This window comes from Kryptolebias marmoratus, linkage group LG7 (genome assembly GCF_001649575.2).
Source record: "Kryptolebias marmoratus isolate JLee-2015 linkage group LG7, ASM164957v2, whole genome shotgun sequence".
NCBI classification, from domain to species: Eukaryota; Metazoa; Chordata; class Actinopteri; order Cyprinodontiformes; family Rivulidae; genus Kryptolebias; species Kryptolebias marmoratus.
Genome location: NC_051436.1, coordinates 14,142,383 through 14,167,859, shown reverse-complemented (window position 1 = coordinate 14,167,859; position 25,477 = coordinate 14,142,383). Strand labels below are relative to the sequence as shown.

The window sequence follows — 25,477 nt, the reverse complement described above, 5'->3', positions numbered from 1 at the left end:
GGGACGAACTCAGAGTATTAGGGACACTCAGAAGAAACAAAAAATGAGGAGGAAGACTTTTTTTGTTTGTTTGTTTGTTTTTCTGTTTCAGCAATAGTCTGACTGTAGAGAAAAACGTTGTCTTTCAAGACAAAGTCAGAGGAAATGAACCCTCCTGAACTCAACTGCAGTTCTCCCATTTGTGTGTTATTTTTGTCTTCAAACATTATGGGAGCACTTTTACTGGGTAAATTACAAAATAATTTGCAGAATTTTATTTGAACCAGCCAGAGGTGTAATCGTTACAGATCAGTGCTATTCAGCTGAAATGCTCAGGGAGCCACAGTTACTGAAAGCCAACAGCTCAGGGGCCGGACGGCTGTCAATTATTCTGATTATATAAATGTCATTTTTGATTTAAAGTCTAGTTTTATGAGCTCATTGGCATGCGGACTGAGTTGTAAAGCCCTGTCATGGATTACCTATATAACAGGATAACCTTTCTGACAGAAATATGTCATTTTAGAATTTTTAAAATGTTTTTTTCTGGTTTAAAATCTAGTTTTGTTTTAAACGAACTAATTGTTGGACTGGACTGAGCTCACCTGCTGGCCCAATGTGGCCCCCGGGCCGCCAGTTTAATAGCCCTGTTATAGAACTTCTTTCAGTCATTCTTAGCAAGGGGTCGTCCACATGGGACCCGTTTGATGTGGTTGCACAAACCTTTTCTTTAGTTGTTTCAGCCTTGCAGTCCACACAGAAACGGCATTTAAGGAGCCCCAAAGCAGCACTTTTTGAAAACAGGTTCCTGTGTGAAAACCTCTTGAAACACCACGTTTGTGTTTTTTATGTAGATTGCTAAAACAAAACCCATTTAAAACAATGATGTCACAGCCTCACTTCTAGTCTAATTTAAGACCTGTATCTTTATGCACCCAGTATCCCAGCTTTATGCACGTGCTCCATGCCTTGTTTCCTGTTTTTGGAGTGTTTTTATTTTTGTGGCAGCGTTACAGCCAGACCTACTACAGCTTCTGGGGTCGTTCTTGTCATTTTCATGGGAGTTAAGACATTTCTAGAAACAGTGCTGTGTTTAAAGGATATTTTTAGAAGCAATAAATAAAAAGGTCATTTTGGTCAAACTGCATTTTCTGTGTGGATAAGGCCTAAGAGTCTCAAACATAAACACTGAGCATTAACCTCAAAATACTTTAAAAATCTGCAGCTTATAAAAATAGCTTACAGTATTGTTATTGAAGTACTTTTAAGAGTATTTTAAAGTTAACATTCTTGTGTTTGAAGCTCTTTTTGTGAAGGATTCTATATTTTTGTTTTAAAAAATCATATATTTGAAAACAGCCTGGTGGTTTATTTGTGTTGTGTCTGACACTGATTTTAATTTAATCCCAGTTTGTGTTTAAACGTCTCTGTAAACTCACCACAGTAAGCCATTCTCAGTCATTTCCTGTCATTTCTGCAAGTTAAAAGGCGTGTTAGAGCAACAAGCTTCTTTCTTTACTTCCACATAATCTTGCTCCAAAGATTATGTGTTAATGTGATGGAATAATCTTTCCAGGTAAAGGTATCTGATGAATTGGTTTGTTTCTCCCTGTAGTCCAGCCTCCAGACGGTATCATCACTGTTTGTGGGATCAGCTTAAACACAAGTTCACTGTTAGCCGGCAAGCTCTAATTTAAGCCTTTAAAAAATAGCCCGGCGAATCGCTGCTCGCACTGTTTGCTTGTTTGCAGTTTGTGAATCGGTTGACTGTCTGAAAAATACCCTTATATCAGACTGAAAATACTGGACTCAGAGCTGTGGAAACTTCTAGAAATGTACTTTAATTATTAGTTAATCTGATCGTAGTTTAGATGTTTGCCCACTGTTTGGTTATTTAAAGTAATAATATTCTCACATGATAGCATCTTAAATTTACTGAATATCCATCATAAATTTGTAAGTAGAAGCATCATAATTATCCAAGTTCAGTACAGTTTGCATTTATTTTGTAAAAACTGATTGAACAGCAAATTCTTAAACTATGTAAACACAGAAATAGCCTGTCTAAATGTTAAACTACTAATATCTCACCAGCTCACAAGTCTTGATTTGTCATTGCTTTGTAGGTTAAAGTCTTTCTTTATGCAGATTGTCTGTCTCGGTTTATCATCTGACAGGTGTTACTGGAATTGTTTAGGGATCCACGGGGTCTTATTTTTACCTAATGCTATAATACTCATTAATTCCTGCTTTGGTGTCTTACCTCCCCTGATCTCTGGACTTGTCAGCCCAGCCTCTCAAAGCGCTCTGCTGAAGCTGATGGGACTCAGAGATAAAAACCACTCACCTGTGAGGCACTTGGTTTGTTTTCAGTCATGTTGGAGGAGAAGGCCAGAACAGTCAGCTTTACTGTGCCATAATATGAAAACCAATTTCTTAGAAATCATTTGATTTCTGTTTTGTGCTCACTGCCTTTTTCTAAATGTGCTTCAAAAACCACACTTGGAAAACTTGTAACTTATAGGCCCTACATTTCTGGGTTTAGGGTTCTCCAAAATGTTAGTTTCAGGACAACACTGACTAGATTAAACTAATGTTCCTTGGAGAGATGCATATCACCCACCGCTTTGCATGACAAAACTTTAAATCTTGCACGATGTGTTCGTACTCGGAGTATGTGTTTGAGGAAGATTTTCAGCCACTTCCACACTAAACTGTAGCTTACCGCCTGTGAAACTGTGACGGCTAAAATACAGACTAACAAACACATGCACACACACAGACATCTACATTATCGCCAAACATTCATGCCAGCAAGAAATAATCATGACTGGATTTAAACAGTTAGTGCTTTTTAACCCTATATACTGTGTGTGTGTGTGTGTGTGTGTGTATATTTATACATACATGCCCTCTATTATCCAGATAAATAACTGCTCTTTCAGTAAGACTTATGGTATTCATATTTCCATTAGAGTTACCAAATATTAGTTGAAACTCAGCTGATTAAATGCAGTGTTTAGCATTTAGCTGTCCTGTATTGATTTTGTCTGTGTTTTTGCAAGAAAATGTTAAAAAGTATTTATTTTACATAAAAGATGTTTGTAGATATGATTGATTGAACATTTTAAGACACAGTAGGGGTGGGTGGGTGGGGGTATCATCAGTGGTAATAATGAAGCCTCATGGTGACTCACTGATTGATCATTTTATTGTTTTATTTACTTGAAAAAGGTCTCAATAATTCATCCATTTATCCATTCTCCAAACCAGCTTTGTCCTGTTCAGGGTGGTGGGGGGCTGGTGACTGACCCAGCAGTCAACAGGTGAGAAGCGGGACACACAGGTCACCAATCCTCTCAACGATCAAGTTCATGAAAGCTTTTAGCCCCTCACTCTTAAAAAGTCATAATTCAGTTCCTGTCTTTAGGTTCATGTTTAACTTCTTGAACCGACTCATCTGATCTTTCATGTTCTGTCCACAAACATGTTTCTCTGAGAGAACATCACATAAACTCTGACGGCAAGAAAGATCACAAAAACAGTGAAAACAGACACTATCACTCTCACCGATGGCTTATATTGATTTTTATTCAAGTCATGTTGTGTGATCCTTTGCTGACAGCTCAACCCAAGTTTAATCTGTCATATAAATCCTACCTAATCTCCTGTCTCAACTGCTGGAACTGCCTCAATCAGGTCGTTGATATCAGCAGAACTGCGTCTGTTTGGTCACTTAATTTTAATACAGTGTTGTATTTTTTTACTCATTTTTTTCAGGCATAAAGAAGAAACAAAGTTTTCTTTTGTTGTTGTTGTTGTTGTTGTTGTAGGGACAGTGTCAGATGTGTTTAGTAATCCTTGAGGCTCTTTTGGCTTTTTGACAGTTGTGTTGTGCCAACATTGGGACTATTGTATCACAGCTTCCATCATCTGTTCCTGATTTATTGTGCTAAATGAGCCTGAAATCAGGACATCAGTCCAAACAGAAGCCAGTGTTTACTTGTGTCCTCAGAGACCACGGGGTTGTGGTTTGTTAGAGCCTATATCAGTTGATTTTATGCCGTTTGAAACCCCTAAATACACATGGAAACATGACCTTTATTGATTCTTTTGTTTCTATGTGTTTTTATGCGTCTGTTGCATCCTTTCCTGCTGCGTTCGTGGGACGAGGAGGAGGAGGAGGAGGAGGAGGGGGTGTTTGCTTGGTGAGAGGGATTACCTATATCTGTTAGGCCTCCTTTTCTCTCCCCCAGGCGGTGTCACGTCTCATTACCTCTGTCCCCGAGCCCAGATAGTCTGGCTTTAGCTGGTTAGGTTTAAAGTGCCGGGCAGCCTGGCGACCCAAGAACACCAGGTTAAGAGCAGAGTGATATGTCTGTCCTTTGCCTGAGAAGCTTTTTTTTTTCTGTAAGCACACACATAAACTTCTTCCAAAGCTGGCATAGACTTAAGCCCTCATTTGTTTAAGTGAAATGAATCCCAGAGTCTCACAAACAAGATATCTTTACAGCAAGTATTGTCTTATCATGAACTGTTTGTTGCTCTGACTGTGACATAAGTCAAAATGCACATGTAAAATACAATTAAAAATAAAATGTCTTTATTATCACTGTCACATGTACAAGGAAATTACAAAATGCCTTCCGACCTGTGCATCATCCACAAAAATAGACAAAATAAATGAAAAATTCTAAAATCCCAAATAAAATACCACACGATGAATAAATACTAACTCATAAAAGATAAAAACTAGCACAAATATACACACACCATACATTCTGTTTATACTGCACAATCCCTCATTGCACCTCAGGTTATGGTTTTACCTGTGTTTAGTGAAGTTATTGCTGTAGGATGAAAAAAAAGATGATTATTGGTCTGTGAAAGTCTTCTATAAACAAACCAACAAGTAATAAAACTTGTATTCTTATTATTTGATATTAGCATGGAACAGGATTAGGACTTTACTTTTGATCTTTTCAAACAAAAGATTCATGAATCACTACCACAAACTACAATTCACTAAGGATAATATGTACACTCACAGACAAAAAGGTACTGTTCTGGGTATATAAAGGGTTTGATTTTCAGTGTCTAAAACAGACACCTTGTTAGCATCACAAATGGAGCAATAGTTTTATCAGACTAGTTAGTGAAGGTCACCAGACATGGAGGATTCCTAGTAGACATAATTACCAGCACTTGATTGAGTTTGGCAGGGGTCACATTATGGGTTTCATGAAGCTGGTGGTTGTATGGTACCGCTGGCTCGAGGTGTGAATCGTTGGGTACACGAGGGCAGTGGTCAGCCGGGTCCCCCGATCGTTCTCCAGTCAAACGTGTGGGATCAGAGGTCAACTCCAAGCCAGTGATGGTTGGTTGAGGTGTGGACTGACTTGCCACAGGACAGGATGAGTCTGTTCCAGACCGAATCACCTCTTGTGTCCACACCTGAGAGGGTGCCCCCCCCTACTGAGATGGGACCAGCAGTGTGCCCACTCTGTTGCCTGTTTGATCTGAGAGTAATCATTACAGCACAGACACACAACCTTTCAACATGTTAAATAGGTCCATATGGCAAACACATTTAGTTTTGTTTGTGACTGTTATTTATTACTGATATAGTGTAAAGATTATTCAGCTATATTTTTTAAATATCCTTTATTTTCCAAATATTTTGTTTAACCAAGTCACCTTAATCACTTGTAAATTTCCAGTTAAGTGGCTCACGAGAAGAAATCACAGATGTTAAGTGACTTAAGCCTCCAGTATTATTGAATGGTCTTAAATCTACTGGTAAACACGGTGCAGTGAAAGAAACTCCCGCCTCATTTGTACCCACAGTTTTATTTAGTAAATTCCTCTCCTCAGTATGGGTCATTGACTCTTTCTTTTCTCACCCATCCAATGAATCTTAGAGACGAGGCCGTGTCTCTCTGCAGATGACTCCCCCCCCCAGCGCCCCCTCCCCATCACTGCCTGCTCATCTCGCTCTCCAGCTGGTTCCCTCCTCTGTCCAGAAGCTGCCAAGCTCCCCTGGCCTCACGGTGGCTAATCTCGGCGGCGGGAGGCCTCCCTCCTGCTAGCGTACACAAGGGAGGGCAACTCTAATTGCTTATGTCACAAAGATCTCTGACCCAGATAAGCCTTCACTCCCCAAAGCTGCTGAGATAAACCCCACTTTACCTCACCAAACCTGCCTCTCCTGATCCTCCACCCCCTCCTAACATTTCTGCACCTTCTGCCACATTATTACCACTGAGCAGAGGGAGGGGGGAGGCAAATTAACACATTTATTCATGAAACATTAACGATTTAGATTAAAAAGTAACAGCTAGAAGTATTATGTTTAGTCTGTATTTCTACGTACACCCAGTGGGGTGTTTTAATGTGTCGCAGCTTCGCTGAGAGGAAAAGAAACCTCAACAACAGGAAGTGGCGCAGGATGAGCCTCCACTGCGATAAGAATGTGAGTAATAACAAGTGAGCTCAATTGATCAGACAATACTTTAAAAGACAGGCGATGATTAGGTCGATCTAAAGCTAAAACATGAGGTTGCGTGCTGCAAGCTCTCGTGTGCTCAGACTCATTATCTGGCTCAGTAATGCAGGCTTAGCCACAAAATGCCACAGCGCTTCGGATCGTTGTCAAGTGCCGAATGTCACACGTGTTCTGCTTCACCAGCAGATGGCTTGGCTCGCCAATTAAGTTGTGCCAACACGTCCAGCGTTGGCATTTTTTTTTTAATTTTTTCTTATTTGGTTGCTCGCAGAGTGAAAATGTTCCCCCGGCTCTCCAGAGGTGATTCAGTCCTCATCAAACCGAAGCTTTACTGAGAACTTCTTAATGTCCACTTTAATACAGATCTTAATTACTAAGTAGGAGCTTTTAATTGGATGCTGGCCCCCGGTCAACTTATAATCACCCGTCACACTGACTGATGCCGGGATGCCTTTAAACCTAAATCTTGTTACACCACAGGTTAACGTCAGTCGAGTCAGGTGTTCGGTGAATGATGCCGCGGCTAATATTTGGGAGCTGTGACCCAAAAAAGGGCTAATTCTTATAACACAGTTTAAATGTAAATGAAGAATTATGAATGTTAGGACCGTGTCTCCTTGGATTCCAGAGTTGGGATTCATTCCTCGACCTCCTTCCCTGATCTTTTTCATTTCCCATTTAAGCGATACTTCCAGAAACACAGATCCCTCGGCTGAAGTTAATTGATTGGATTTGTCTATTTCCAGCTGCTCCCAGGGCTTTCTAACGACTGTGGATGTTGTTCACTAGCTGAAGCGAGAATGAATCACACTTGTGTGAATCACAGTTAATAAAAGTTGTCCAAAAGGTTTATTAGCAGGTAAAACAACACAAATCAGGCATTATATTCAATAAACAAAACTCAAAATAAATACAAAAACTACGCTTTTTTTTTTTTAAATAAGCAAACAAACTGACCAACATAAGCACAAAATCACATGAAATTCTTCTGAAATTTCACATAAAACATTTTACAGTGGTTTGAAATCCAAAATATTCAAAATCTAACACAAGTTCATGCTACAGTTTTTCTTTTGCTTGGGGTTGTTCGAAAAAACGAAACCAAACAGTTTTCAGAGACGTGGTCACAACATCGTCATACACTCATGTGCACTACGAGTACAAAAAAACCCCAAAACAATTATTACACAGCAATCTAAGGTTAAAAAGCAGACGGGTGCGTTTGTTTGTGCGGTCACTGCGGTGTTTAGTGTTTAAGAACGTGGGTTTACACTGCATGTACGCACTGTGGAGTTTTCTCAAACTACAAGATTAAAACTGAGCTTTTTATTGACTTAATGTTGTCAAGAGAAGTTTTCACAGCAATCCCTTAAATAACACAGGTTTCTTCTGCTTGTGGTTTAGGTTTAGACTGTACATTATTTACATGATATATTTCCCGAGGTAAAAATAAAGACAGCATAAAGGGCCGAAGGCATCCGGCCCTCGATGTTACAGTACTGCAGTTTTCTAGCGTTAGAACAAAGCTAGTGTTTGTCTCCCCTGCTTTCTGTTCTCAGAAGAATCAGAATTAGTTTCCACGGGACGATATAGGAGGACTCGAAACGACAGCTGTAAATACTGCTCTGACTGTGCGTCGATAAAGGCTGTCCCCGTCCGCAGCGGCACAACTGGTTCTCAGTAATCACGTGCAGGAGAACCTCGTCTGGCGACAAATAAAAACAAACTGCTGCGGCCTCAGCTAAATGAGAGCTCAACCTTGTGCGTTCAAACAGAAACTCCATAATTCAATTAATCTCATGTAAAGATGATTAAAAAAAATGGAGAACTCATTAACTACCCATCCACTGAGCTTCTAGGATTTAAATTTATTATGAACTACAATAACTGCAATTAGTGAGAATACTTTTGTGAACATATTCAGTGATATTCTGGGAAGAGCTACCAGCCCCTCAATGGAAACAACATCAGCTTTGGTTTCAACTTAAAGGACAACAAATGTGATTTGATTTGAAACAATTTGATACTCCCCTTACAGACAGTCGTAATAAGACTGAAACTGATGAAGAGTGAACAGGCTACAGCTCTTCTTCAGGCTTGTGTCGATTTAAACATCTTGTTTTTGTTGACTCTCGGGATGTTTATTTTTTCTACCCTATGTGCAGATGCTTTTATGTTACTTCCTGTGTCAAGTTCTTCCACCTGACATTTGCACATGTTGAATAAATGAGAAAAAATAAAACTTAAGTATGATCAAAAACAGCTGGAGATAGACACCAGCTCCCCACGGCCCGGAAAGGAGAAGCAGGCAAAGAGGATGGATGGATGGATGGATGGATGGATGGATGGTCTAAAATAAAACCCTGTGTACTGTGACTGTGTACATGAGTCTGAAGCGACTGCTGCCATCTAGTGGCCGGAGCTCATTACTGTCATTTATGTCATACTATGATTGTTTCTCAACAGAATTTATGAATTTGTGCAAAACCAAAAAACCGTGAACAGGATAATGAGCAAAAAAAAAGTCTTTGTTCTTGAGCGGATACATTTCTTGAACCCCATAGACTAAAGTCGAACAGATCTAATTGTTTTAACCTATAATCTTGACACAAACAAATAGGGAAGATTTTGCTCACATTCTACAAAAGTGAGGAACATATTTTCACACAGATTTAAACCTTTTTTAAATAAATTAAATTACTGTGTAGTTCAAATCAGCATCACTGATGGGACACATCTCACACAGCGATCTGTTTAAAACAGGAACCACAAAATGTTTCACAACAATCCACATTAGTACGTATTCTTATGTCCCACATACCTTAGCTTTCTGACTGAATGCCCTTTTCTTTCCCAAAAAGAAACACTGAAAATTACTTGATTCAGTTTAGATGTTGTTATGGTTTGTAGCATTTATGATTCTGAGGTAAATATTTAACTGAATGTGATGTATAAGTAAAATTACCTTTCTTTACCTCTGTCAGTAATTACTCTGACGGTCACGTTGTCATGTCTGTTTGGACAAATTCGTAATAATGAATCAGGTGTTAACTCTGATCAAAGACCATCCAGCTAGTGTTTGAATCAAAGAAAAAGACAAGCTTAATAAAATGTTTCCCTTTCTCAGTTCCCAGCAGTTTTTAAACTGCTTTTTTTGTGCGCCTAATTTTCAGACGGACTTGGAATAAATCCGCATGTTGGCTTAACTTCAGCTCCAACTGAGAGAAGAATCAGAAAATTTCAGACGCGCTGACTGACAGCTGCAGAGGAAACGGAGACTTCATCTCTCGTTTTTCTCAGCAGCGCCGGGTGGAGGATGGGTATTTGGTCTTTAGGCCCTCTTTAAAGCTGCGGAACAGAACCCGGTTCTGTTTGTTCTCCTCCTCTTTTTTGGCGTGGAACTCCCCTTGGATCTTGAAGCCCCGGTGCACGACGAAGGCAGAGCTCAGAACGGAGAACCTGTATCCGGCCACGTGGAGCTCACAGGCCTGGAGGACGGAATGGCAGATGTGGGGAGAAAGTGAGAGAAAAGAACAACTCTGAGAACTTTTTTTAAAGTAGAGTATTTAAAGCTTTTACTGAAGTTTGGGGTCTTTGTAGTTCTGGCTTTTGGTTTCTAGTAACTTTAGGTTCAGCTGTTGGTATGAAAATATTTAAAATTTAACAAGAAAGATTAACTTGAGGTTTAGTTTGTGCCTTTTTTTCTGCAGTTTGTAGTTTTCATCTAGTCCTGTTTAGGTAATACTTCATGTTTGAGCGTTCAGACGTTACCAACCTGGCTAATGCGGTTGAAGCCGTACTGCTTGAAGCTCTCATCATAGAGGGGCACGGTGTGAGGGCCCACGTAGAAAGGCTCCCAGGGGTCCGTCCAGTCGAGCGTGTACGCCACTTCCAGAGTGCCCGTCTCCCTGACGTGACTGTTCACCCACTGTGAGTAGTTGGTGGGGGCCTGACAACGAGGACACAGCTCTTCGTAAAACGGGCGGACTTCGCCCACCTGGTAGAGCTGCACCAGCTCGGCCTTGGTGGCGGGGATCTTCCTGGCGTGGCGGATCTCAAACGCCGGCAGGACGAACACCTCGTTGCCCGCAGGCTCCCGCCTGGTGATCAAGGCGAGGAACTGCTGGTGCAGGTCGGCGCTCGGCATCATGTCGATGTCAAGCACCAGGACGTAGGAGGACTCCGTGGCGCCGCGGGCGACGTTACGAAGAAGGTTGTTCGGGTAGGAGATGTTCCCGTTGATGGCGTAGTTTTTGTATCTATCCCTGTGGGTTTCCAGCCTGGCAAACACTGAGGCGCAGTCTTCAAGCCCAGCGAAGTGCTCGTGGTCCTGCTCCGGGAAGCTGGCCGTCTCTCCTGACAGGCAGACCAGGTGGAAGTCCACCAGGGCTTGGATCTGAGGGCAGAAGAAGCTGAGGGCGTACACCAGAGCTGTGGCAAATTTAACATCTTCCCCATGTGCGAATATAGCCACAGAGAGGGGGTTCTGCCACCTTTCTAGCAGGGATTCCAGGTGATGCAGGTTGTTGATAGTAGTGTGTGTGGCCAAAGTGAGGACATCTGACTCTGAACCTGGTACCTGGTTGGTGGTGAAGTCACTTTTGATCAGGTTTTTGTACAGCCGGTACTGGCCGCTGCCGTCGAAGATCCCCCCGGTAGACAGGGAGTATCTCAGCCGCTCTTTGCGCGTGTTTTTCTCGGACTGGGCATTCTTCTTGGCCGCGGAGCCTCCGAAGAGCTCCGAGTAGCGGTACCGCTGCTGCTTACCGTGAAACTTGGACAGGAAGGACAGGTATATGAGCTGCAGCAGCGCCACGATCAGCAGAGCACTCAGCACCACTTTGAAGACGGAACATTTCTTAGACAGATGCATTCCAGAGAGACGACAAACAAGGAGCTGTGCGATCGGTAAAACCCGCCGATGATTCCCCCTGTTGTGGCGGTGTAATGAGTCCAGCCGTGCCAGCTAGCGGTGGCTACATCGCAGCCGCAATGCTAACGCTACATCGGCACGGTCGATGGCATGTTTTACTAAAGGAGCTCTAACACAGATTCTCATACGCAAGATCCGTCCAAAAAACATGCAACAAAAGGGACAAAAGTCTCTGCGATCTCCATCAAATCCCAACAGTTTGTGAGGCGGCTCTGCTGCTGCGACAGCGGCGCATGTCGATGTGTAACAACCGTAATGTCAGGAAGAGAGGCGCAGCTGGGTTTAACCCCGGGTGGCTTTAAAGGTCCGGCAACACGCTAAACATGGAGTCAGACTCAGAAATTAAATACTCCTGTCACCGTCCCTCCGCTTCACTCAAAACTCAACTAAATATTCATGTAAATATGTGTTTACCGTTTCTATAAAATGTCTTGCGCACATACACATGGTATGTGAAGACGAGGTGGCCGAGTGGTTAAGGCGATGGACTGCTAATCCATTGTGCTCTGCACGCGTGGGTTCGAATCCCATCCTCGTCGATGGTTTTTTTTTCTACTATAAGTCCGTTTTTCTAGAACCACACTGCATCGTTTAGAACATAGAAAATACTTTATTGTCCCCATTGTCTTCAGAGTGAAGAAGCCTCATCCCTACAGGCCCGGGACCGTGGCTCTCAGGGAGATCCACCGATACCAGAAGTCCACCTAGCTGCTCATCCAGAAGCTGCCCTTCTAGCACCTGGTCCAGAAGATCGGCCCGGACTTCAAGACCGACCTGAGCTTCTAGAGCAGGAGGCCAGCGAGGCTTACCTAGTGGGACTCTTTGAGGACACCAGGACCGAGAACAAATCGGGATAGACCGCTATAAGAGACCCTTCCTGCCCACAGCCATCAACTCTTTAACAAAACCAGGATTATGAGCTACAACATTTAATTTCTCTTTGGGATTAATAAAGTATTTTTGAATTGAATTGAATTGAATTGATAAATATGTCTTAGACTACATCGTTTCTAAATTATAACATTTAAATAATAAGTGCTCCCATACAGGACTGTGTGAACAAAATATCAGTATTACAAATAATATATTAAAATAGACAGGTATGCTAAAGATGTAAAGCTACTATTAAATACGTCCAGTAAATAAATGCATAATTTCAAGTATCGCCCTGCTGTACAAACACTTGTTTACAGGATACAAGAACAATAGAGCTTTTAAATTGATTAGGTTTACAGCGCAGAGATGGTAACAACTCATACAGAATAAGGGATGGATCTGCTACCATTCTTCTTTGCATGTTTAAAAACACACCCATCTAAAAGACATTTAAGATCAGAGTCGCCATAAGAGTTCGCCCAGATGCATTTGTTTAGATTTTAAAGAAACTAACAGATGTAGTATAATAAATTATTCCCTATAATATTTTTATTTTATCATGTACTAGCTGCACTTATATGGAATCATAGTAATACTTAAAAACAGATGGAGTTTCGTCTTGCTTTAACTTACCAGTTATGGGGGAATTATGCAGGTCTGTAAGTGAAAATAATTTAAAACTTTGTTAGAAATGGATAAAAAGCAGTCATAAATGTACTGTAGAAAACCATACCTTGTATATAGTCATAGGAGAAACAGTTTATTCTACAATTTTATAAAACGGTTATAATTTTGTACTTCATCCTGAAGTTCTGGCATGAATTTTATTAATAACTGAAAGAAAATGACTAAAATAGTCAGTAATAGTTTCAGATAGTTTTATGTGTAATTTTTGGGTCATTTTGTTTTAGTTGTGCATGTATGAACTGGTGCGTAGTTTAGCCAGTGAAATAATTTTAAACGCATACAAGCCCAAATTTGACACTTTTATTTGTATGAGCATTAACCAAAACACTTAAAGCTTGGTGACAGTGCACATCAGGTCCTGGGAGGCTTTTTCTTTCTCATGCAAACCTTTTCCAAACTTCATTATGACTGATAACATCACAGCAGGTGCTTTGGTGACTTCATATCGTCCGTATGTTCAGGGAGCTCATTAACCCCACAGCAGCTCTCTGCTTTAATCATGACTAATGAAGAAAACAGGCAAAATAAAACGGACAAACTTATTATCCATCCTGTCGCTTCTTCACGCTTGACCCGTTCAACAAAAAAATGACTTTTTGCTCAACTTGAAACTACTTTAGAGCCTCATAAAATCAGCTTCTCCCATCTGATTTAGCCCAAAATTTAAAGTTTACAAAAATCTGTTTTCATAAAATTAATCACATTGTTGTTTAATAGCTCTGAGCATTCAGGTGTATTGTGTGTTCATACCTTTTCTGATTAATTTCAACCCAAGATATGATATAAAAACGTTTTCTTCAGTCTTAAACATCAAAATCACGTCTACCTGTTGGTACACGAGTCAGTAACTTCAAGATAAGCATTCTGGACACTGAGTTTATTGGTTGACTTCATGAGACAGCATTGTGAAATAAAAAAAACAAAATCTGAAAGGCAGATAAAAGACAAAAACACCTGTATGAGGATACAACTGAAGCCTGCTGCAAATGACCAAGTGTGTTACATTTTTACAGTAAATCACCAAATCCAAAGGAGTTCAGATTTTCCTCCACGATTTTCTGACTTGAAGCTTTTTTTTTCTCTCTTTTCTTTTTCAGCGCTGCAGAAATCCAGGGGCCCTACTGTCACTGTCCATCCCTACAAGACTAAGAGACCAGAACTCCGGCGCCGCTTTTGGATCCGCCTCCTTCGCTGTCTCTTGAGTTCGTTGCCGATTGGCCCTGAGCCTCTCCTTCTCCCTCTCCGACCAGACGGATGTTGTAGCGCTCCCTGTACTCCGTCAGCTCCCGCCCCTTCGACTGCATCTGTGTGTTGATGGTCTCGATTACTTTGGAGATCTAAAGGGAGAGAAAAACATGAGGGAACAAATCAGAACATATTGCTACTCCTTGCATGGTCTCGTGTAGTTAGTTACAACTTTACAATTTATTTAATTTAGCATTTTGGCTAATGAATATTTCCATTTCTTTGTTCTCAGACATACTCAATACAACGGATACAGTTTCTACATTGGTGCCTTCCCCTTCGAGAAGGTGGAATTATGGGTAATCTGGTTGTGACACTGCTGTTTTGAAAAATCGGATGCAGCAGACAAATGTGTCACGACAAATGATTCAGTTTCTCATAATCTGCCGATCCACTGACGGGTCCAGGTTTCAGAATAATTATTTCTAACAGGGTTCAATGTCCTAAAAGGATATTCTGGTTATTTTCAATTGGAGTTCTGTCTAAAAGCTATAAAGAACGATCATTTTACATGTTATAGATAGCTCTTTGAACAACCTCAGTTTGGAGAAATAAGAGTTTAATTCTGACCAGACTGATGAGCTAATGGCTAGTCTGAGTTGAGCCGAGACCAAAGACAGTTTTCTCCTGTCTTATAAATTTCTTAGCTGTTCCTGCAACACGATCATATTAAACTTCACACCGCTGCCCGTTTCACGTTCTGTGATTACTTATGAGCACAAATAACAGCAGCTAGTTTGAGCTTTTCTGCTGCCCCAGAAACGATACACTTTCTTTCTGCTGCTGCTATTCGCACTCGCAAATAACCTCAGAATTCAACATAGATAACAGTGGTCCACTTTTGTTTTGGTCCAGCTCTGACTAGCCATTAGCTCATCAGTCCTCTTAGACAAACGGATGTCTCTCAGTGAGGTTCCTGTGACATTATTGGCTCTACTATATGATCTCATTTTCCGGACTATAGGGCGCACTTAAAAGCCTTCAATTTTCTCAAAAAACATCAGTGTGCCTTATAATCCAGAGCGCCTTATATATGTAAGAAGTCGTGATGTTTTAGTACGGTTGAGACTTCATACTCGAGCGTACAGACTGAATAAAATTCTCCCGTGACAAATTTCAGTCATGGCATCCCTGGGAGCGAGGAGGAAGAGATCGCTTGTCTCTTAGCTTTAAAAAACAAAAGAAAAGAAGGTGCCTTTAGCCCTGTTTCTTCACCACCAGGGCAGCCACAGCACACCTTTCAGTCGCTCTGCTCACTGGCGCCGATTCTCACTTGAGAGCAGCTGGTGTCGTACATAAAACAGTCCGATGTGAACGCTGTTTCTCGCCGGGTAGTTTATGGTGCGACACCGAGCATGTGTATGTGGTCAAAATTGATCTTTGCGCAAACATGTTTGGCGGACATCCGCCTTCAGTATGCGCAGACCTCTGCAAAGTGAAGTACACAGAGTATGTGGGGGCCTTTACATCAGTGCAGTATTCTCCGAAAAGACAAGGCTGTTTTGTTTCACTTAATGCAGCTTATATATGACAAAAGTTCAAAAATGGACCATTCATTGACAGTGTGCCTTGTAATCCAGTGTACCCTATAGTGCGGAAAATACGGTACACTATCTTGTAGCTTGCAAACCTCCCAGTGGTACATTTATGTTTTTTTTTTACCCCGTTACCTGTTCTTTGTTGTTTTCCAACGCAGGCAGAACTTCTTTTACAGTCCTCTCCACCAACACTCCTCCTACTAGACGGAAGCACTTCCTCGAAGGATCCACTTCCTTTAGGGTCTCAATTACTAAACTAAACACAGAACATAAACGAAATATAAACAAAAATAAACTGACGGCCGTTCATAACATTCAATAACTTCTAGAAGCAAGCCACTTTTGATCAGTGCTTTAGTAATTTTCAAAAGGTTGTGTAATATTTGTGACCAGAGAGAGGGTGTGTAGTGTGCGCTGAGAGTCTGGATGTGCAGGAAAACAACTTTAGCGAGAACTAAGAGTATAGCAGCGCCATGATTGTGTTTTTCAAATTCACCGCTATCCAAACACCCCCTAAAAAGGTGGCAGAGCGTAGGGCTCATTATCTAGTATGAAGGAGGTTGAACAGTAAAATCCAAAACAACTCATACGTCATAAGATGGTTACACCTTTATGTGAAGATGAAGAAGGCTGACGCCCGTCTTTCATTTCCTTTTTAATAAATCCTATTGTTACGGATGGCCTGGGTTTCCTGAGTTATCCTTTAGTTCTGCTGCTATAGGTTTAGGTTAATGGAGGACATCTCCTCACTACTCTGTTTAAACATGAAATTATTGCTGCCGTTACCCTTTGTTCTGTCTCTCCTCCCACAGAAACTACATCTGGACTAGCTGCTCCTTTGGTTTTTACTTTTCTTTGTCTCTTTCTTCTCCTCTCAACCCCCAGTCTGTTGAAGCCAATTTATTTATTTATTCCTGTTAAAAGGGACTAATTCCTTCCTACTGTCGCCTCCATGCTGCTCAGTGCCATGAGAGGACTTTTGTTGTGAACTGTCGCTGTATAAATGAACTGAATTGACCAACCAAGATCCTAATTACAAGCATTTGTTTGAATTTAAAACCTTTCTGGTAATATCACCTAATCAGAATAGGTCTCATACATTTAGAATTTGAGGACAAACCAAGATAACCAAACACACTAATGGCAAATTACTGTTTGTCTTGGAAGAAACCTTTTTTAGAATCAGACATCAGAAGCTGGGAGTGAATGAAAAGACTGGAGAGGTGGAAAGCAGACCTGTGCTCGTTGATGTCCATCTCCAGCTCGGCAGCCTTTGAAGCCATATTACGCTGCTCCTGACGCATCCTCTGAAATGTCGCCACCACCTGTCAGAAAAACACAACAACATGACATCAACGCCGACAAAGATTTGTGTCATATAGCAGATTATTATTAGCTTCACTCAGCAATCTGACAAATAGTTAATTCTGTCTGTTAAAAAGGTATTTTTGATGCTTGAAGAGTCTGGTTTTCATTTTATTGTATATTCAAAAGTAGTTGCTTCAGACTTGTTGACTAGCTTTTAATAACAACTTTTATGAATCTGTAAATTTAATGCACATTTTGCAAAGACAATTAATATGAATATCTAGCTATAAACTGATAAAATGCTGTGGAAACAATATGACAAATGTTTTAAAAATATGTAATTTCAACCCATTACAGTTAGAGTTTTACACCAATTTTACGTTTCGTGTTTTTTCATCAACATTTTAGAGCCAAATCTGTTTTTTTGTTTGTTTGTTTTTTAAATATGACAACTCTAATTACTAATTTATTGGCAAACAGAGATTTTATTTGGAGGAAAATAACCAGAAAAATAAGCTGCAATGTTGCGCCAGCAGCTTTCTTCCACTCCTACTTCTTTCTATCCAAAAGAGCTTCATATTCTTTTAAATAAATATCTCCACTAGTTTTCAACTCTTTGCAGCTAAACACAGATTATTTACAGTTTATATATAATTATTTAAAATCTAAAAGTAACTTTGTACTGGTTGAAAAACAGTTTCTCTGCTTTGTTGATTCTGCTGAGTATCAAACAGTATGCAGAATTTAATAGATTACTGAAAATAAAAAATGTATGCCCCTTTTTCAGTATACTGAAGTTGTTATGGTTGAGTACTTTTAAACAGATATAACACAGCTGTAACTGATATGAACTTGAAGTAAAGTTGGTTTGGGTGGACTTCGGAGATAAAAATAGCCTCTTGCTTTGTCACATCAAACCACACACCGCCCTCCTATTTGGGGTTAAACATTGACATGAAACTTAACTCTAATAAACTGACTTTTTAGAGACATAAACCCCGGTGTTCACTCCGATAAACGCTGATAAAATTCTGATTTGACATCCTCGTTATTGTGCAGTTTCAGGCTCAGAGGACCCAGGCTGATGATGGCGATAAGGATGCTAAGCTAACGTTAGCTTTGCCGCTCGAGGCGGTAAACTGTCGGCGCCCGCTTCGCCGGAGTCGGCTGAACGGCGACAGGAACGAGTTGACGGACAAATGCAGCCCGTGTGCAGCTGGAAGTACCTGCTCGGCCGACGGCCCGGACTGTTTTCCGCCGGTGCTGCTGCTGGACTTGTTACCCGTGCTGCTACTGTTGGCTGCCATCTTGGAAGGCTGTTCCCGGCTAGGACCCTCGCAGGGTGGCTCATGAGATCGCCTGCGTGCAAATTTCACAGAGAAAGAAAACCAACTAGTGAGTAACTATTAAGTCAGACTGGAGAGGTTTTTCCAAATATTTTACCTTTTTCACTTTTTTTATGTGTAGAAGTTGGAGCAGAACCTAAAACTGATTTTATAATCACCCCCACTGCCTTTTTTGAAAGACTATTTAAAGGCACTCACTGAAATATCTTGAAGACTGGTAAAAAATAATAAATAAATCTTAAATTAAGAAACAAAATCTCCACATTTTTCCTCATTAACAATGTTTAATGTGTCTTTAGTTCATACATTTGTAAACAAAATTTGTGAATGGCTGCCAAATACCATGTGTGTTTGTTTACCTACAGAAACAGCCGAAGTCACGGAAATCAAGTCAACTATGGCAGTGATGGAAAAGCTATTTGAGATGGAGAAGTCCAACAGTTTTGATGAGTTGGTATGTATTTATGCTCAGATTTATTGAGCAAAGTATGTAGACAAAAGTGCTTTGTTTACATTGCGAGTGGACCTGCATTTCAGGATTGCATATCAGTATTTCTAGAAAACAAGTAAACTCTTTCAGATCTTTAAAATGCAGGTTTTGTAGCAAAGGTAAATAAATTAAGTTATAGAAACAGCTCTCGATATGCAATACACTAGTCAGCAGCCTTGAAAATGTTCACTGATAAAACTGTTTAAATATGATATCAATTTGTGATGTCTACTTTATTTTACAATTAAAATTTGGTGATCATGATGCATTTCATCATCTCTTCAAATGTCCTAAAGCTTACTTTAGTAGCAAAATACTTAAAATTCTAAAATAAAATGTTATGCAACTGTGCTACACCTTTTCTCAACTCTTAACTTTATAAAACATGGACATTTGATTCACTAAACTCCATGTTCTATCTTCGTCACCGTCCTCTCATTCCGTCATTTTCCAGCTGGTGGCGATGGTGGGCCCTCTGCTGGCTTCTGGCTGCTGATTCACAGCAGAGAAGAAGATGAACCTGCTTCAGAGCTGCACGTTAATGTAACACTGACATGGATTAATAAACACAGGAGGTGACGCTGCTTGGGACCAATGTTCAGGTGCACTTTGGGGCCGTCTGTGAAGTACCTGGCCTCTCTGCCTACTTTACTTCAAAACAGGTGAGTGCATTCTCCAAACAGGACAGAGTTTATAGGAATGGTTTGATTGCTTTTGTTTTTAAAGTCAGAACTGCAAACAAGAACATGGATGTAGATCTATGGAGCACAAAGACTTGAGCTGATGTCTTCATGAAGATTTAGCACATTTACTTTTAAAATAAGTGAAAGATTTCTGTAATTTGTCATCTTCGAGAGCAAAGATAGACAGGATTAAACAATAAGTGTGCAGTTCGGCACAGTGCTGTAACTTGTGCAGCTAATGATCAACCATCGTTGACTTGTTTCTCTTGTCTCCTTTTTCTGTGTCCCCGTTCAGGATGTCCAGCTCACGTCCCCTGCTGGTTGCAGTCTGTCAAGTCACAGCCACCCCGGACAAGGAGGCCAACTTCTCTGCCTGCAAACAGCTGGTGGAGGAGGCCAAGGAGCGGGGCGCCTGCATGGTCTTCCTGCCGGAGGCTTTCGACTACATCGGCTCCAGCAGAGAGGAGACGCTGGCCCTCGCAGAGACTCTGGGAGGACACTTAATCTCACAATACGCTCAGCTCGCCAGGTTTACAGACAGATTTCTGCTCCTGTTAGCTTTAAATGAAGCTTATTTCACTCATAGTCAACAGTGTTTATGTGTGTAATAAATAAAGATTCTGAGGTGCGGCAGCAGAGAGGAGAATTATCCAAATAAAAGTTGGTTTTGAAATATAATGGGGGTTTTTAACCCGACCTGTTTTCCAGGAAACTGGAGGTGTGGCTGTCTCTTGGAGGATTTCATGAACGGGGACACGACTGGGAGGCTGACCAACGAATTTATAACAGTCACGTTATAATTAATGACGAAGGTACGGCCTATTTAACGGGTTTTCTCTGCTTTCTGTCCCTCACAGAATCCCTCCCAAACCTGAAATGCTCTTTTAACACGGTCTTGAAAAGTCTGGAACTTGCTGATTTCAAAGTCTGGATATGTTTCCTGACTCATACTAAGAGTTTTTTTTTTTTTTTTTTTGAAGACGTTTTGTTTCTCATGCAAGGAGCTTTCTTTAATTCAAACTAAAAAAAGTGCTGAGTGCTAAGCTGTTAAACTTCAGTGTATTGCTCCGTTTTCGTGAGCTGAACCCACATGCGAACTGCTCTCCCTCCCCTCCCTCCTGAGGGTTGTTAGGGTCTTTGTTGGTTTTGAGGAGAAACGCTTTGTTCGCATGTCTGATCGGAGTGAAACTGACCGGGGATTAGATTTAAAACTGCCACTGCAAGTTCTGGAAAGTTGAAACCTGACTCCACTTCGTCTGTTTAAAACCTGGAGCAACTCACCACAGATTAAAACCTTAAAACTCCACAATTAATAGTTCGAATTGAGATGAGCAGCAAATCGTCTTCAAAAAACAAAAACAAGAAGTCCAGTCGCCTTTAAAAAAAAGTAATAATAAAACTCTTAGAATTACCTACAGTGTGTTTAGATGACTGAGAATTTACGCCAACACGTCTCCAGACACTTTTCTGTGCTCCGTTTACTGAAAAAAAAAGGATTTATAATAAATGTTTGTATTTAGATGACATAAATGTCTGAAAGATAACTGATCTTTGGAAGTCTGAGTATGTAAAAGTGTGTAATTTTGAACTGGAAAGTGTTACATGTTCTGTATGCTATGCTTGAAAGCGTAAAAACGCTCGAACCGACACTCTCACTCAGGCACTGCGCTGTCGTTACGTCCACAGGTGACATCATGTCAGTCTACAGGAAGTCTCACTTGTTTGACGTTGAGCTGCCAGAAAAAGGCGTGTCACTTAAAGAAAGTGCCTTCACCGTTCCCGGACCCGCCCTCGTTCCACCAGTCCAGACTCCGATCGGCAAGGTGGAAACTTTGTTATCGGTCGCTGCCGATTCTGTGCTCCTGCGTCCATGTCTGTCTGTTAGCAAAATATCTCATGAACCGCTGAATGGATTTTGATGAAACTTTTAGGAAATAATCATTGGATGTACATCTATAACTGATTAACTACTGGAGCCAACCTTTTTCAAGATGGCTGCCACAGCTAAATAACTTTAGAAAACACAAAAATGGCACTAATTTAGTCACTTTTTTAGATATTGTGCTAAACTTTTGTGTGGCCATAGCTGAGAGATGTTCACAACACATACTCTGAGTGCTACACAGATCTTTGCTTAAAACTTCAGCATCAGCTGCTGGAGTCACCCCTGTTTGTCTGTTAGCAAAATATTTCACAAACCACGTGACAGATTTTAATGAAACCTTTAGAAAGTAAAGTTTATAGAAAGTAATGAATGTGTGTCCAAAGACAAAATGTCTATTTTTAGTATTAGTAAGTTTTGTTAAAGTTTTTTGTGCCTATACTGACCCTGTTGTTGTTTTTGTTGTTGTTTCCAGGTGGGACTGGGTGTCTGTTATGACCTGCGGTTCCCTGAGTTATCTCTTGCTTTGCAAAGACACGGAGCTGAAATCCTCACATACCCATCGGCCTTCACCGTAGCAACGGGAGCCGCTCACTGGGAGGTGAGAAGAAGACGAGGCGACCGGGAACACAGAGCTGAAACTGCTGAAAGTGGCGCTAACGGTTTGACTCGTCCCCAGGTGCTGCTCCGCGCACGAGCCATCGAGACTCAGTGCTTTGTGCTGGCGGCGGCGCAGGTCGGCCGGCACCACGACAGGCGCTCGTCGTACGGCCACGCCCTCGCCGTGGACCCCTGGGGCGAGGTGCTGGGCGACTGTGGGGGGGAGAAGCCCGGGGTGGCGCTGGTGGAGGTCGACCTGGAGAAGGTGGCTAGAACCAGGAGGAACATGCCGGTCCAACAGCACCGCAGAGACGCTGCTTTTTACAGCAGCCTGGGTCCAACCTGACAAAGATATTTAGTTTATGTGCACAAATGTTTTATTTTTTAATTTTCCATGCTGTTTAAGGATTTGATTGATGATTAAATGGAACAAAAGTCATCTTTAAATTTCAGTCTGCAACATCAAGTTGATTTGATAAAATATTTAATTTACTGAGGGGGAAAAAAAATCACTTGTTCGAATGAACAATAAATTATTATAAATGAAGTTTATCAGTATAGAACTGGACCTGCTGCGAATGTAACAACATTATCGTAAATGATGGTGGCTGATAAACATGTCTGACCTTTGTTGATGTAAATTTAGAATCTAATTTTCAATCCGCTCATCTTAAGATCATCCATAGATGTGTAAATATTCTGTATCTGGATCAATAGATGGCACTGTTGGGCCATAAGTTGAGTCATAAGCAGCCTTCAGGCCCACAGCCCAATGTGCTTTCAAATAAGAGCTTAAAAGAAGAACAAAAAAGTACTAATTTACACACATATTTCATAAAAATAAATGAATAAATAGGAGCTAAAGAACTCAAAGGGCATTAAAAAGGCTATTACTGATGTATTTTAAAAGATATTCCTGTATTTTTTTCTCAGTCGGAATTACAGGCTGTTGGGCCTAAAAGGTTTGTAATATATATACTCATAAATGTAAAAACACATTTCTTGGTCCACACTTTTTTTTTCTCACGCTTAAGAATAAAAATAATTAAACCAGAGGGAAAGAGATGCTACTGTTCCCAGAAAAAAAAAGCAGACCTACCATTTTTGAACCATTTCACATCCATGCCAGAGAGTTTGGTAATTAGGGAGGCCATGTGGGGGCCAATGGAAACCCTGGGGTGACACACCAAAACCAAGAACCATAAAGAACTTCAGAAATTCTATAATGTTGTAAAATGTTGATTTGAAAACTTTGACAATATGAGAGTTAATGTACCTCAGTTCCTTATTTGACATGTTAATACTGGCGGGCAGCTGCCTGGTTCCAAGACTTTGATAAATAAAGAAATACTATGTATATGTGACTGGTTTATAGGGGCTGCCCCTCTATGATGGCACCACTGATGGTCGTTTCTAAACACTTCCACTGCTGAGGAGCTGCTTAGACGAAGCTGTTTTTCACAAAACTGTAGCTCATCTGCTACCGTTCACGTTCACGACAACAGCCATTGTTTTCTCTGAAACTGAAGCTTTTTGAATCCGGGTCTCAGTGCGAAGGTATTTGGGACACCACACCTGTGTGCTACAGACTGAATCCTTAGTTTTTCTGCGCTTGCTTGAGCGGATCAACCACAGTATTAATGGTGGATAGCAGAGAGCTGTTTATGTTCCTCACCCTTTTGAACATATAGAACCAACCCAACCTCACTGTCGGTCCAAACAAATGTCCAAATATTCACCATTTTGGATGTAATTATTTCCATGCTCCAGACTGCAGACACACCTGGTTGAAAGCCTGACATCAGTTTTGTCAGATATACAATAATTACAGGTTTTATAGGATAGTTTTAGGGTCATGTCCCCCTTTTCTGTGCACATGTTCACCAATCACAAGACAACAAATCCTCTGAGAACGCACACCTCACTCAGCACATATGATAGTTTGGGTCAAAATACAATCATTTTAAAGCGACAGTAGGAGAGGTCAACTACAACAGATTCAATGAGCACAACCATGTCCATAAACATGTTTTTCTCTTCTTGATTCACCACAACAAACATTGAAAAAACACTGATGTTTCCAGAGATCGTTCTGGTGTAAACAGGGCCTGAGACCTGGAATCAAAAGGGTCGCGGTGTCAGAGGATTCGATCGCCAATTTTCGTGTTTACGAGCGGCCAAACAAAACACTCCTGTTTGACTTTTAAAACGGCCTGGTGGAAACAGGGCCTAAACCTGGGGGCCCTAGACTTCTGCCCAGGCAAATAAAAAAAAGTTTGGAAAGGCCAACCTTTGGGGACGACAACTTTCCTTCCACTGCCCTGGTTAAACTGCAGTATAACACTCATCTGTTTGGCTTTTTGAGCCATGTTATGTTCAAAGCCTCAGCTGCTTTTTATAACCATGTTACTATGAGGAACCACTTCCTCCTGTGATCTGTCTGGTTAACCATTTTTAACAAGTCCCCCTCACAGATGAGCAGCACTTCATGGCACCTTTCCTCCCCCTGTCTCCCTTTGGATGAATTATTGATCAGGTGTTCTTTACTATCAGACTGTAGGCGGGAGTCTCCGCCGCTGCTGGGATCATGATGATGAAGATGATGAAGAGGATGATGGTGGTGGGGGGGCCGGGAACCGGAAGTAGACGTCACTGACACGGGAATGGGACTGAAGGAAGAAAACACCACCATGATGAGGAGAATGTCAACCCCGTTCCTGTAGGAAGCAGTAATAATAACAATAATTGAAGCTTCAACTCAGTCAAAAAATAAATAAATAAAAAGGATGAGCTGTCGTGTCCGAGCTGGAACTGAGGCATCAGGAAGGTACGTCTGTCCGTGTTTATATAATATTCTCCAACAATGTCGTTGCTGTAAATGTTAAGAGACAGAGAGAGGCTGTCCGTGTGCTTGCTCAGAATGTGCTTTGCCAGCTCAGGTGATCCATTCGTGCACCTTTCGTGCTGTAGCCGTGAAAACGCTGTGGACTCCGGACCGCCTTGGTTCTCAAACAGGTGCTAGCCAGCTAGCTAACTAGCCGCGGAGGCTAACTCGGTACCGAGCGGCGCCGTCGGTGCGAGCTGAGTGGAACTTCAGCAGCTCGTCGGGGACGTCTTTATTCATTATTTGGATGATGTGACTGAGCAGGGCCGTCTCTTCGTGCCCGCGACTCCTTCGTGTTGCCCTCTTGCCTGTTTTCCTAGACATTTTGTTGTGAAGTATCGCATCGCAGCTAATACGGACATAACGGCGAGCGCGCGCGGCTAGCGGCTGCTGCAAAGCGCTCAGAAAACTAACAGCGTACTCCCTGTACTTTTCACCGTATTTTTAAAGAAACTATGGGCTTTCTCGTGTTACGTTCACGCGTGCCTCGTGTTTTATAGTTTATAATAATATGTGTCACA

General features: G+C 41.3%; 4 protein-coding genes and 1 non-coding gene across 8 annotated transcripts in view; 3 read left to right on the top strand and 2 right to left on the bottom strand.

Annotated features, from left to right (window-relative positions):
• Window positions 1-7,310: 7,310 nt before the first annotated feature.
• On the bottom strand, window positions 7,311-11,684 carry b4gat1 (beta-1,4-glucuronyltransferase 1). The gene is made up of 2 exons (XM_017438224.3): window positions 10,260-11,684; window positions 7,311-9,972 (listed from the first exon to the last, which is right to left on the bottom strand). The coding sequence occupies exons 1-2, from the start codon at window positions 11,355-11,357 to the stop codon at window positions 9,781-9,783; spliced, it is 1,290 nt and encodes a 429-aa protein (XP_017293713.1). The 5' UTR covers window positions 11,358-11,684; the 3' UTR covers window positions 7,311-9,780.
• Window positions 11,685-11,874: 190 nt separating this feature from the next.
• trnas-gcu lies at window positions 11,875-11,956 on the top strand. Its single transcript has one exon. It is a non-coding gene; the product is annotated as a tRNA-Ser (tRNA).
• A 1,880-nt stretch (window positions 11,957-13,836) lies between these two features.
• pfdn2 (prefoldin subunit 2) lies at window positions 13,837-18,427 on the bottom strand. Its single transcript, XM_017438231.3, has 4 exons — window positions 18,298-18,427; window positions 17,000-17,088; window positions 15,896-16,019; window positions 13,837-14,317 (listed from the first exon to the last, which is right to left on the bottom strand). The coding sequence occupies exons 1-4, from the start codon at window positions 18,376-18,378 to the stop codon at window positions 14,126-14,128; spliced, it is 486 nt and encodes a 161-aa protein (XP_017293720.1). The 5' UTR covers window positions 18,379-18,427; the 3' UTR covers window positions 13,837-14,125.
• Window positions 18,428-19,401: 974 nt separating this feature from the next.
• Window positions 19,402-23,425, top strand: nit1 (nitrilase 1). Its single transcript, XM_017438233.3, has 6 exons — window positions 19,402-19,569; window positions 19,886-20,119; window positions 20,299-20,402; window positions 21,277-21,413; window positions 21,948-22,073; window positions 22,152-23,425. The coding sequence occupies exons 1-6, from the start codon at window positions 19,502-19,504 to the stop codon at window positions 22,416-22,418; spliced, it is 936 nt and encodes a 311-aa protein (XP_017293722.1). The 5' UTR covers window positions 19,402-19,501; the 3' UTR covers window positions 22,419-23,425.
• A 1,295-nt stretch (window positions 23,426-24,720) lies between these two features.
• Window positions 24,721-25,477, top strand: part of clcn3 (chloride channel 3) — a 37,225-nt gene continuing 36,468 nt past the window's right edge. For all 4 annotated transcript variants that reach the window (XM_037976710.1, XM_025011137.2, XM_017438241.3 and 1 more), the window contains exon 1: window positions 24,721-24,899. The gene's annotated coding sequence lies outside the window, so the exon portion shown is untranslated. The remainder of the gene's footprint in view (window positions 24,900-25,477) is intronic.

Coding starts and splice junctions, on each gene's coding strand:
- nit1 (XM_017438233.3), top strand. CDS start 19,502: ATGTTCAGGTGCACTTTGGGGCCGTCTGTGAAGTACCTGGCCTCTCTG. Junction 19,570..19,885: donor CCTACTTTACTTCAAAACAG/GTGAGTGCATTC, acceptor GTCCCCGTTCAG/GATGTCCAGCTCACGTCCCC. Junction 22,074..22,151: donor CGGGAGCCGCTCACTGGGAG/GTGAGAAGAAGA, acceptor ACTCGTCCCCAG/GTGCTGCTCCGCGCACGAGC.
- pfdn2 (XM_017438231.3), bottom strand. CDS start 18,378: ATGGCAGCCAACAGTAGCAGCACGGGTAACAAGTCCAGCAGCAGCACC. Junction 17,089..18,297: donor CCGGGCCGTCGGCCGAGCAG/GTACTTCCAGCT, acceptor TTTTTCTGACAG/GTGGTGGCGACATTTCAGAG. Junction 14,318..15,895: donor TGGAAAACAACAAAGAACAG/GTAACGGGGTAA, acceptor CTCTCCCTTTAG/ATCTCCAAAGTAATCGAGAC.
- b4gat1 (XM_017438224.3), bottom strand. CDS start 11,357: ATGCATCTGTCTAAGAAATGTTCCGTCTTCAAAGTGGTGCTGAGTGCT. Junction 9,973..10,259: donor GCTTCAACCGCATTAGCCAG/GTTGGTAACGTC, acceptor TCCGTCCTCCAG/GCCTGTGAGCTCCACGTGGC.